Genomic DNA, 12,035 nt, shown 5'->3' with positions numbered 1-12,035 from the left:
GATCGACGTCGAGGTCACCGACTCGACAACGAAGATTGCCGTCGAGGTCACCACGACGTGGACGTTCGACGTCTAGACCATCGAGACCTCACTCAACGCCAGTGGTCTCTCAGACATCGTCGACGTCGAAGCACACGACTGAAAAGGCTTAGACCCATTTCGTGGTCAAGGAAGGAACAACTGAAGAGACTGCTGGGGAAAGACCAACCCTTGCTTCGTGTTCTTGGTCTGGTCTGCAGTTTGCTGTTTTAACCAAGGAAGTTGGGACTGTGCTTTGTGCGCTGGGTCCCCCTGCTTGACGAAGACTGTGCTTTGTGCTGTGCCTTTTTACCCCAAGGGCCCGAGGTGAGCTGGCTCCTTGTTTGGAAACACAGGAGCATAAAAGTTTCCGGGGAAGTTTCAAGTGACGCGGTGGGCGTGTGTTGTGGGAGCTTGAGACCCTCGGAAGGTCATGTATACGTTGAAGAGGGTGGGACTGAGTGAGGATCCTTGTGGAACGCCACAGATGACTTCAGTGGCCTCGGACTTGAATGGTGGAAGGCGGACTCTCTGGGTTCTTCCGGTGAGGAACGAGGTGATCCATTCAAGTTCTTTTCCTTGTATTCCGTTGTTTTTGAGGCGTTGTAAAAGGGTGCTGTGGCAGACTGTGTCGAAGGCTGCAGAGAGGTCGAGGAGGAAGAGGGCGACTATGTCTCCATTGTCCAGTAGAGTTCGAATGTCGTCTGTTGCTGCGATGAGGGCGGTCTCAGTGCTGTGTTTTGCTCGGAAGCCAGACTGTGAGGAGTCGAGGGATTTGTTGGCTTCGAGGAAGGCGGCGAGCATGTTGTTGACAGCTTTCTCGATGACTTTGGCCGGGAAAGGAAGGAGCGAGATGGGGCGGTAATTTTTGAGTTCGGTGGGGTCCGCTGTGGGTTTTTTCAGAAGGGCGGTGAGTTCAGCGTGTTTCCAGCTTTCCGGGAAGGTGGCGGAGTTGAAGGAGCAGTTGATGACGTCTCGGAGGTGCGGGGCTATGACGGAGTCTGCTTTGTTGAAGATGTGGTGAGGACATAGGTCTGTGGGGAATCCTGAGTGGATGGAGTTCATCAGGCGGGTGGTGGCCTCAGTGGAGATTGGGTTCCAGTCGTTAAGGGTGTTCAAGGGGGGAGAATGTTCAGCATATGGTTGGGTGGGTTTGTCTCCGGGTTGGTTGTCGAAGCTGTTGTGGATGTCTGCAATTTTGTTGTGGAAGAATAAAGCCAGGGAGTCGCAGAGGGCTTGAGAGGGGGTGATGTCATTGGAGTTGGCCGAGGGATTGGTAAATTCCTTGACGATGTTGAAAAGTTCCTTGCTGTTGTGGGCGTTGTTGTCTAGTCGATCCTTGAATGCTGTTTTCTTGGCCTTTCGGATTGGTTGGTGGTGTGTGCGGGTGGCGTTTTTGAAGGCGTCCTTGGTGCTAGTGGTTGGGTCTTTTTTCCAGGCCTTTTCAAGGGAGCGGCAGAGTTTCTTGGACTTCTTAAGATCATCGTTGAACCATGAGGCCTTCTTGCTGCCAGGTTTGCGTTGACGTTTTTTCAGTGGTGCTAGGATGTCGGCGGTGTTGGATAACCATAGGGTGAAGTTGGTGGCGGCTTGGTCTGGGTTAGAAGAGTGGGCTGGGGTGTTTAGAAGGAGCGATGAGGAGATCTGGTCGATGGTGATTTTGTTCCAGTTTCTTTGCAGAGTTGGTTGGGGGTGGTTGATGGGTTTCGGCTTGTTGTAGGTGAAGTGAACGCAGCTGTGGTCAGTCCAGAGGAGATCCGTAGTGTGGCTGAAGGAGACATGATTGCTGGAGGTGAAGATAGGGTCGAGTGTGTGACCTGCGATGTGGGTGGGGGAAGTGACCAGTTGTTTAAGTCCGAGGTTGGCGAGGTTGTCCAAGAGGGTGGTGGTGTTGCGGTCGTTGTTCTTTTCAAGGTGAAAGTTGAGGTCTCCCAGAAAAATGTAATCTTTGGAGGGGAGCGCGTGTGGAGTGATGAAGTCCGTGATGTCTTCACTGAATTTTGCGCGGGGTCCTGGTGGTCTGTAGAGGAGGGTGCCTCTGAGTGTGGTCTTGGGGTCGATGTGGATCTGGAAGTGAAGGTGTTCTGAGTTGGCGAGGTTGACGTCAGAGCTGGTTGAGATGTGGATTGATTTTTTATGGACGATAGCGATTCCTCCTCCTGTGTGGCCGGTCCGGTCCTTGCGTGTGATCTTATAGTCTTCAGGGATGGCAATGGTGATGTCTGGGGCGGAGGAAGCGTTCATCCATGTTTCTGTTAGGAAGGCGACGTCTGGAGAGATGGTGTCTAGTAGATTCCATAGGTCGATGGCGTGTCTGTGGACCGATCGGGTGTTGAGAAGGATGCATTGTAGGTGGTTGGGGTCGGGAATCTGTGGTGTGGTCGTAGCGGAGATGTTGTCGGTGCCGATGAATTTGCAGGAGTAGCAAGAGAAAGGTCCATGGGTGTGTCCAGGAGCGGCTTGGACGCAGTTGGGGGCGCGACCGGGGTTAAGGGCTAGGAGGGTGGCGGCATCGTAGGTAATGCGGGAGGGCAGGGCAGCGCGAGGGGCAGGGGGTCTGGCGCTGGGCGCGGTCCAGGCGCGGACGGGCGTAGACGGGCTTACCTTTGGCGCACCTTCGGCGTGGGTTGGGCGCGGTCGCTGCGCGTGAACGCTGCGCGCGGGAGCTACTGTCATAAGTGGAAGGGGGAGGGGCGAGGGCGGCTCAGCTGGTAGGCGGGGCGGGCTGCACAAGACGACCACAACAAACAAAATGGAGGAGGGGGGAGCACAACAGAGCGCTTGGGGAGAACGCGCTAACACAGCAGATAAATGTGCAATCTCAAAGCCAAAGCGCATAAAAAGCAAAGCGGCAGCCAGGCAGAGCTGTAGGCAGTAATAAGGAGTTAAAATCGACAAGAAGCACTGCCCAACGATACCAGTAGACGCCAGGGGCACTGGGAGCGACCACTCCGGCCAAAGCGAAGAGCGAGTCACAGCGCTTCCAGGTAGGGAAGCGCTGTTTGTAGTCTGTGGGAGGGCGGCTCAGCTGGGAGGCGGGGCGGGCTGCACAAGACGACCACAACAAACAAAATGGAGGAGGGGGGAGCACAACAGAGCGCTTGGGGAGAACGCGCTAACACAGCAGATAAATGTGCAATCTCAAAGCCAAAGCGCATAAAAAGCAAAGCGGCAGCCAGGCAGAGCTGTAGGCAGTAATAAGGAGTTAAAATCGGCAAGAAGCGCTGCCCAACGATACCAGTAGACGCCAGGGGCACTGGGAGCGACCACTCCGGCCAAAGCGAAGACCGAGTCATGATTGTAGCAGTACGCATTGCATTATTTCTCCCATTGCAAGGTACTGGGGTGTATAGTTACGCATTGTATTATTTCTCCTTTGCCCAGCACAGGATTGTATCGCTACGCAGTGCACTATTGTTTGTCCATTGCAACGTGTGTGATTCTAGCATTGCGACCAGCATAGCATTTTGAAAGGGGTGGTTGGGATTTGAACCTATCAGCCAGCCGGAACAAATATTACCCTTTATTCTATGTTGGCTTATGTATCGTGTGGTCTAATCTTATATCTTTTTGTATAAAGTTTATACTCGTTTTTATCAAACTCATGTGGAGTCCATTTGTGGTGTCACTAGGGGGTTGCTGTGGGTGTGGTTGCACATACTGTACACTTGTGCCTTGGAGATAGGCCTGGCTGCTCGTGCCAAGGTACTAAGGGGTTGAGCAGGGCTATCTCAAACGGTGTCCTTACTTGGCCTAACATTGAGTGGGGAGCCCCAGGTCTCGCACTTGGTGACAGTAGTGCAGGACTGGGACTCCGGCTTCCAACAGTGGGTATCTATTCTAAGGTAAGGACTCTGCAGCTAAACATCTCTATCAGATGAGAAAAATGGTTGAAGTTCCAAAATGTATTTGAAACTGTTTTTTGAGTGGTAAAACATGGTGATTGTGAGACTTGTTACTAAAATTATTACATTGGTGCCTAAGGCATTACAATTATGGATTCTTTGTATTACTCATGTGAATGCATTCTAAATAGACAGAGCCATTTTCACATTACTGCTGGCAACACTTCTGATGGACTGAGTTTATCATTGCTGGTAATCTTGCATAGGGTGGTCCCTACTGCAGTCTTGTCTGATGTTGTCGCTATTACAACACTACAAGTAGTAGCTCAGGATGATTTTTATTGAATAAAAGTAGCTCTTATTACAGAAAATGCGGGAGATGCCTGGTGTACAGTAAACACATTTTAAACAGGAGTCATAATTCCAGAAATGGTATCATCAGCCCCAGTTACATACTTAGGAATTCAGTGAGTGCTGAAAAACATGATATGTACAATCTAAATTAAAAATGCATGTTGAACAAAATTGAACACAATTGTTTTCAAACTGAGATTTTTTTATTTTTTTATTTATTTCTTTATCATTGGCTGGGCAGAATGACCTATTAAAATGGTTATATTTCCCAATTTTTATGCCTGTTTCAGTACCTCACTTGTAACTTAGAGAATATTATTTTTCAGAAAATGAATAGAGTGGTTACATCTATAAATACCATAGGAAAATAGCCCCATTGGAATAAGTCGGCTGAGTCCACCCAAAATTTGAATGGTTTTATCCAACAGTATGTGTTACGTTCATACAGAGGTTGGGTATTTTACAGAAATGTTGGTTAAGATGATAGAGGAGCATAACACCTATGGATTCTTGTATAGATTCCGAGGCAGAAAATTTATGAAAAGGTGTAAATTTGTAATGGTTGCAGCTTTGTATCAAGTATATTCATACTGGATCAAAGAATTTAGAAATAGGGGAGAGGAGGACTGCATCCCAATATGGCATAATTCCATCCTACCTGAAGATACTAACAGGGACGGTACAAGACTGAATGATACAGGGTTTGGGAATTGGTGCAGTTGTTAAGACAAAAATGGCTTACTTTAGTCTATTCTGTAGATAGGTTTGGGATAGAGAGTAATGCACCCTTCAACATATAATTGAGGTGAGAAGTTATTTTATTGGAAAAAGGAAAGATCAGGGGAAAAAAGGATCTTTGGTAAGATTTTTCTGTCACCACGTGATCTGACTTTATTTCCCAAATTAATAAAGTGCTCGAAAAGTAATCATTCTAAAAGTAGAGCCATATGGGCAGAACTACAGCTAGATTTGAAAGAATGTTTGGTAGATAGTAAGCACAGTTTTACACTGCAGACCACCATGTCTGGGACTGCTTTTCAATAAAGCAGTTTTTTAATGCAGCCCGTTTTCCTTAAAGGCCTTTGTTTCACAAATTATTGCATTCTGCTCTATAGGGGCAGAATGTTCTAATAGCCTTAGAGCCCTTCATAGCAGGTACTACCAGCCATTGTTAAAGGCCCTCACCTTCGGCTCAGGCTTTTAACGCTGAAGTGGATCTTTAATGGCCGGTAGAGCCCGCTACAGCAGCCTCTAGGGCTATAATAGGTCACAATTCCCACCCAGGCATCATCAAAGGGGTATTGTGGATTCCTTATTAATGTGATTGGTGATGGACAGAGGTCGGGTGGGGTCGGTCCTTTAAATAGAGTATTCTTGTATTATACAACTTCCATTCTAGTAGGTGAGTCATTTTTCTTGACACTGGCCACAGTATTCTACATGGTTTGAGAGGGGTGAATATTTTGTTGAAGTGCTAGAATTTTGAGCACTTTGTCAATACAATAATTGCATTTCCCCAAACTTGCTGTCAGTCATCTCCGGTTTCCAGTGATTGTGCTGCAGCAAATTGGGTACAGCGTTACTGCCCTAAGTTCAGATCTTGGTAGGATTGCTTCTTTCTTCCTTCCAAGATAAACAAAATACGTATGTGCACTGAACTGTTTAAGTGGTTGAATCCGTGGGCATTTACTTTTTTTTGTTTGCTCTGTAGATTCTCCAGATTCAGTGGGAAAAACACGTTACGCTGTTTAGATATATATAACAGTACAAAATAAACATGTCCTAAGGTCTTAACATTGTGAAAATTAGTTGTATTCCTCTATTCTTTTTAGCCCGGCTGGAGACACCGTACTATGAAGAGTGGTGGTTTCTGCTGGTGATGGCTCTCTGCAGTCTAATCATTATCCTGCTGGTTGCATTTGCGCTTGTCTTATATGGGCAAAGCAAGAAATACAAGAGTTGTAGCACAGGTGAGTCTTCGGCGTTAATGCTATCGCCAAATTCTCTATATATGCTTTCTATGGTCACGACAACAAGAAATTCTGTAGGTGGCATTGATATAAGTTATTTTTTAACCAGGATACAAAGGGATGACGTTTAAAGGTGTGTTGTTATGAAACCGCGTTTATGCAGTTAACCTTTGGCTATACTTTGGTGTCCTGCTGGAGCATAATCATTTTCCAATTGCACAGCTGCATGGTATCTTTTGGCACTGACCAAAAAACATTTTGTGTTTTATGACTGTATGTAGTACTTATGGTTACTGCCTTATCTGTATCGAGATTGCACATGGTTGAAATTAGGGATGTCACTACCTACTGAGGTGGTTGTAATGTTGTGGTGGTCAGTTTGTCACATACACAATGCTCACAGTGATTTCTTCTCTTGAATTTAGCTTGACCTCGCTTTTACAAGTGGTCTACAAAACAGCCTACACGTGTGTCGCTTGCTGACTTCTCTGTCCATTCCCTGCTCTCCTTCTCTTCTTGCCCCACCACATCATCACCAGATGTGTCCCTCTTGTCCGCCATACCCCCAAATCGCACCTTCACACTGGCAACTTCTCCTGAGTGGCACTCTACATTTCTTAAATCAATCAGATTGAACGTAACACGATCTGTATCAACCAGAATCCTTAGCATATTCAAATTTGCAACCCGTACCCTAGCCTGAAGAGGCGACTCTGCGGCCACTATGTGACATCGCAGTATCCTTTGTAGGATGCTACATCTTCCTTAAATCCATCTGCCCATTCGCTAGTGTGTACTTTTCAAAGCGAAGCAGAAACGTGTCCCTCTTCTCACAGTTTCCCACACAATGTTGCTTTTTATTCAAGATGGCTTTTTCCACAACATTTTATATTGTTATTTTCTTGTTGATTAGCACTGGTGAATTATAGGGTGTACCTAATACAGAGACTAGCTACCACCGGTGCATAAGGCCACCTCAGAAGCCAAAGGGCTGAGGTACCGAATGCTAGTGGAGACACCTCAAAAAGAGAACTGCACTTCCTCCAAAAGTATGTTTCAGAAAGACTAATTAGACGAGAAGTGATGATAGATATGGGTTGGGTGGTTAGCTGCTTGAAAGGAACCTATAATCTTAAAGCATTAATTTCTACCCACAAATAATTCATTGCATAGGATTGAATGGAAGTTCAATAACTACTGTTGATTGATGGCCTGTATCCTCTCTCACCCATCATTAAAACATATTCTATTAATATTTTATCCCACAAACCTGGTTGCTCTTGCTCTCATGTCTTTGCAATGCTGTGTGCATATAAGTGTCCAGTCAGTGACATGGGAATGTTAAGGTGTCAGTTGGACACTTTTGGCACATAATGGTACAGGAGTTGGAGGCTGCCTATGGAGGATCCTGGTGGGCTATTTCTTGTACAGTTATATTATTCTTTCAACATTAAATCCTGATGTTGACACCTTTTACGGATCCTGTGTCTTCCTGTTGCTCTACGCCTGAGTGAGCCATTTCCTCACCAAAACAGGGTCGCTTTTGATTTTAAGGTATATAAGGAAGAGAATATTGGGCATTTGTACTGGTGTCACAACCAATTAATTGCCTAATTACCTACTTCCCTAAAGGCTTTCAAAATTACAAGTGTGGACAAACAGTCGAAAATCTCAAGGAAAACTATTGCATTTTTTTTAACTTTCATTTCATATGTCAGTCATCCTTGTTTTGCTAATGCGAAAAAACAAGTTATCCTCTGAGGCGTTACTGAAATGCTTTTAATATCTTCGTTTTTGTGAGTTTGAAAGTAATTCTCTGGCCCATCCGGAAGGTATTCAGTGTTAGAGTAGAGGCTTTACGAACCAATGGGCGATCAGCAATAGAGAGAGAGGGAGAAAGTGAGTGTGTGTAATTGGTTCTTTAGCAAGTGGTGCTATCATAAAAATGATTTTTTTCTCTGTGTCATACCCATAGGTAAAGCACTAACAAACGAGGAGTCGGTGACTCTGGACAATGGAGGTTTCACAGCGCTGGAACTGAACAGTCGACACCTCAATCTCAGTGTCAAGAACACGTTTTCCAAAAAGAACGGGACAAGGTATTCCCAAACTTCTGTTTCTCCAATTTCTTTCCTTTCTTTATATTGAACTGCTGATTTTTTTGGACAAAGTGATACAAAAGGGGATGATGGACGGAGTGATTGAGCAAATCAAACACTCACCCCCAGTCAACTGAGCTGGGTTTAATCCATCACCGTTCTTTAGCCCACTCTGCCACCCCAGTTCAGACATGGCCATATGCAAATCAGTCTTACCCTGTGCCTCATGGGAACAGTCCAGCCCGAACTGCCAAGCCATGTCTTCCCTGGACCGGAAACAAGCATCCTGGGACTGGTTTCGGATTCATAATCCTCATCAGCCAGGCTATCTTGAATCCAGTGGCAAAGTGAGCAAGGGACTCACGTCTGAGCATACCCTGCCAACTTAGGGCGAACAAAGCGATAAAAAAAGGGGATGATGGACGGAGTGATTGAGCAAATCAAACACTCACCCCCAGTCAACTGCTCTGGGTTTAATCCATCACCATTCTTTAGCTCACTCGATTTTTTTGGACGTCATCAATATTACTTCTGTGATGCAGATGGACTTTAAAATGACTTGTGGTTGTGCTTATGAATTAGGGGGCTTTGTTCATCTTATATCCAGCATCTAAGTACTATTTGTATATTACATGGAAATTTGGAAAAATATTATCACGATCTTCAATACATGCCTCCTTTTCCAATGCCAGATGTTTGAAGCATGTTATACTCTTTCTTGAATTGTGTTACCTTTCTAAATCCTAAACCCGAAAGAAATCCAAACTTTACTACCTGGGATGAACACCTAGATTTGGAGTAAATGTCCAATTAAAAAATACATAGGATTTCAGTACTAGTCCTGTGAGGCAGCGATAGTTGCGGGTTTAAACTCAAGTTTTGTAAATAAAAAAACATGAATTCTAATACTAAAGGTATGTACAGCTTTGAAAGGTGAATAGTGAGTGCTATCTGAATCTCTCTTTTGATTCCCAGATCTCCTCCTCGCCCAAGCCCAGGCGGATTGCATTACTCTGATGAAGACATCTGTAACAAATACAATGGAAGTGCATTAACTGAGAGCACTGCCTTGACGGAGAAACCCACTGCGCTAACAGAATCAGAGGTGAGTCCTGGAAGGGGGTTGTCGTGTAGAAACAATGATTCTGTAATTCACGGAGTCACGATGGCCTGTTTCACAAAGGGGTTTTTGTTAGGGGCGGGCGAAGAACTCCGCTCCACCAGCAGAGTGTGCAGAGATTTCCCTACTCCGCGCTCCCCTGAGAACGCAGAGTAGGGCAAAATTCCGACTCTGCAGCGGAGCAGAGTTAGCCAGCCCCCCGCTAAATTGGCTCCGCCCCCCAATAAAATAATACTTACAACCTAATTTAAAAGAAATGAAGTCACTTACCTGTATTGCAACAAACAAAATACCTCTGACACCATGGATCACGATAGATTTTCTGCCACAAAAGTCTCTGTGCTTGCATTCTTATTTTTTCTTCAAAAACTTTTTATCATTTAAGTGTCCCTTTACCTTATACATAACAAAATCTCTTCAATATTTCCAAAAAGACATACCATTTATAAAAAGCACATATACACAATACATTACTAACTAAACAGACTTCTACTTATTACACATAAATACATTCATGTATTCCTATATATCATCTAGGGCCAGATGTAGGTAAATCTGATTTACCGACTCTTAAATACCGACTCATACCAATTCGGTATTTAAGAGTCGGTAAATTGGAAGGAGGCAGATAAAAATTACCGAATCTGTAAGAGTCGGTATTTACCGATTCTGTAAATACCGAATCTGTATTTCCCATTGATTCCTATGGGCCTTGAAGCCCATAGGAATTAATGGGAAATACAGATTCGGTATTTACAGAATCGGTAAATACCGAATCCTGCATGGGTGCAGGGGGTGTCACTTTGACACCCTCTAGCACCCCAATTCCGGACTTGTGTGCCATGTGGCATACAGACATGCCCTAAGGGCATGTCTGTGTGTCACATTGCACAGATGTGCATGCACACCTGAATTCGGTATTTTACCACCCAATAGGATTGGGTGGTAAAATACCGATTTTTAAGGGCCTTTGGCACTCTTAGGAGTGCCACCTACATGTGGTTTTTCCGAATCGGTAAATATACCGATTCGGTATTTTACCGATTCTGTAAATTTACCGATTCAGTAACTTTACAGAATCGGCAAAATATAGGCCCCCTACATCTGGAAACCGTAATACCGGTCGGTATTAGGGCTCCTACATCTGGCCCCTAGTGTTTCATTTACTTCATACACCGGAACACATTTTATACTAGTATAGCATCTTTTTGATGGTTTGGTGGATTCACCCACTAGGGTAATATCAACACTTTATGAGTTCCCAGATCTCTTTGTGTCCTACTTTGAGTTGGAATGCTGAAAACAAGTCCTACTTAGTTCTCTGCACTGTCGGTTAATAAGGTCCTGGTAGGGGTCGGAGACTATTTGATAGCTTTTTAGTGTGAGCCAGACTACTCCAACTCTACTGGCCGAGTGAAGCAGCGTCTTTTGGTGTCCTGGTTCACTCTGAACCGCTAAACGCTCGAGCGGTCGGCGATCGATAGATGGCCGCGAGAATTGGAATCTTGGAACTTGCCGCAGAAAAAGGATACTTCTAATAAAAAGCCTTAATAATGTCCACCAAGCAACTGAACTCCTGGAATGGCAAATAAAGATCATTCGCCCCCACAATTACAAGAGAACCAGCAGAAAAGCCACTGCAATCTACCTCTGCAACAGAAGCTGATTAAAGATGTACTATCTCAACCAAATTCAGCCCTGATGAAGACCTTTGTATAAATAAAGTGTGTTGGTCCCACGTTCACAAGGTTGAAACACATCGACTCATTTAGCGGTTCAGAGCTAACCAGGACATCAATAGACGCTGCTAGGAACTCATAAAGTGTTGATATTACCCTAGTGGGTGAATCCACCAAACCATCAAAAAGATACTATAAGAGTGTAAAATGTATTCCAGTGTATGAAGTAAATGAAACACTATATCATATATAGGAATACATGAATGTATTTATGTGTAATAAGTAGAAGTCTGTTTAGTTAGTAATGTATCGTGTATATGTGCTTTTTATAAATGTTTTGTCTTTTTGGAAATATTGAAAAGATTTTGTTATGTATAAGGTGAAGGGATACTTAAATGATGAACATTTTTTAAAGAAAAAATAAGAATGCAAGCTCAGAGTCAATAAAAGGGACTTTTGTGGCAGAAAATCTATTGTGATCCATGGTGTCAGAGGTATTTTGTTTGTTGAAGTATTAGATTATTAATTCTGGCCTCTGTTCTCCTCAATCGAATCCTTCCCCTTAGTTAAATATCCACTTACCTGTATTGCGGCTTTCCGGGGCTGCCTTCCTCCTTTTTGCCGTACATCTTGTACGAATTGCACATGTACGTGCACAGCGCATTTCTCACACAACTTCTTGTGAGAATTGCGCGCATGCGCAGTTCGTGCAAGATGTACGGCAAGGACAGCAGTCCAGGGACGCCACAGTTCAAGTAAGTGACTTTATTTCTTTTAAATTAGGTTGTAAGTATTATTTTATTGGTGGGATTGTGGAGGCGGGTGGCGCAGTAGAGTTCCACAAAGTTTCCCCCCAACTCCGCTTAGTTGCGCTCCGCCCGGGGTTAGTTATTGTCCATAAATGTTCATCAAAGAGCTACAGTTGCTAGGTTTATGTCTGCTAGCTATTT

The 12,035-nt window shown here is 44.6% G+C and overlaps 1 protein-coding gene across 1 annotated transcript in view; it reads left to right on the top strand.

The window, feature by feature from the left end:
- Window positions 1–12,035, top strand: part of SDK1 (sidekick cell adhesion molecule 1) — a 1,937,536-nt gene that overhangs the window by 1,910,453 nt on the left and 15,048 nt on the right. The window contains exons 42-44 of the mRNA XM_086940699.1: window positions 6,050–6,187; window positions 8,163–8,286; window positions 9,262–9,391. Of these exons, the coding sequence (XP_086796825.1) occupies window positions 6,050–6,187; window positions 8,163–8,286; window positions 9,262–9,391 (392 nt within the window). The remainder of the gene's footprint in view (window positions 1–6,049; window positions 6,188–8,162; window positions 8,287–9,261; window positions 9,392–12,035) is intronic.

Source organism: Lissotriton vulgaris, chromosome 10 (genome assembly GCF_964263255.1).
Source record: "Lissotriton vulgaris chromosome 10, aLisVul1.2, whole genome shotgun sequence".
Taxonomy (NCBI): domain Eukaryota; kingdom Metazoa; phylum Chordata; class Amphibia; order Caudata; family Salamandridae; genus Lissotriton; species Lissotriton vulgaris.
This window is presented reverse-complemented; position numbering and strand designations above follow the sequence as displayed.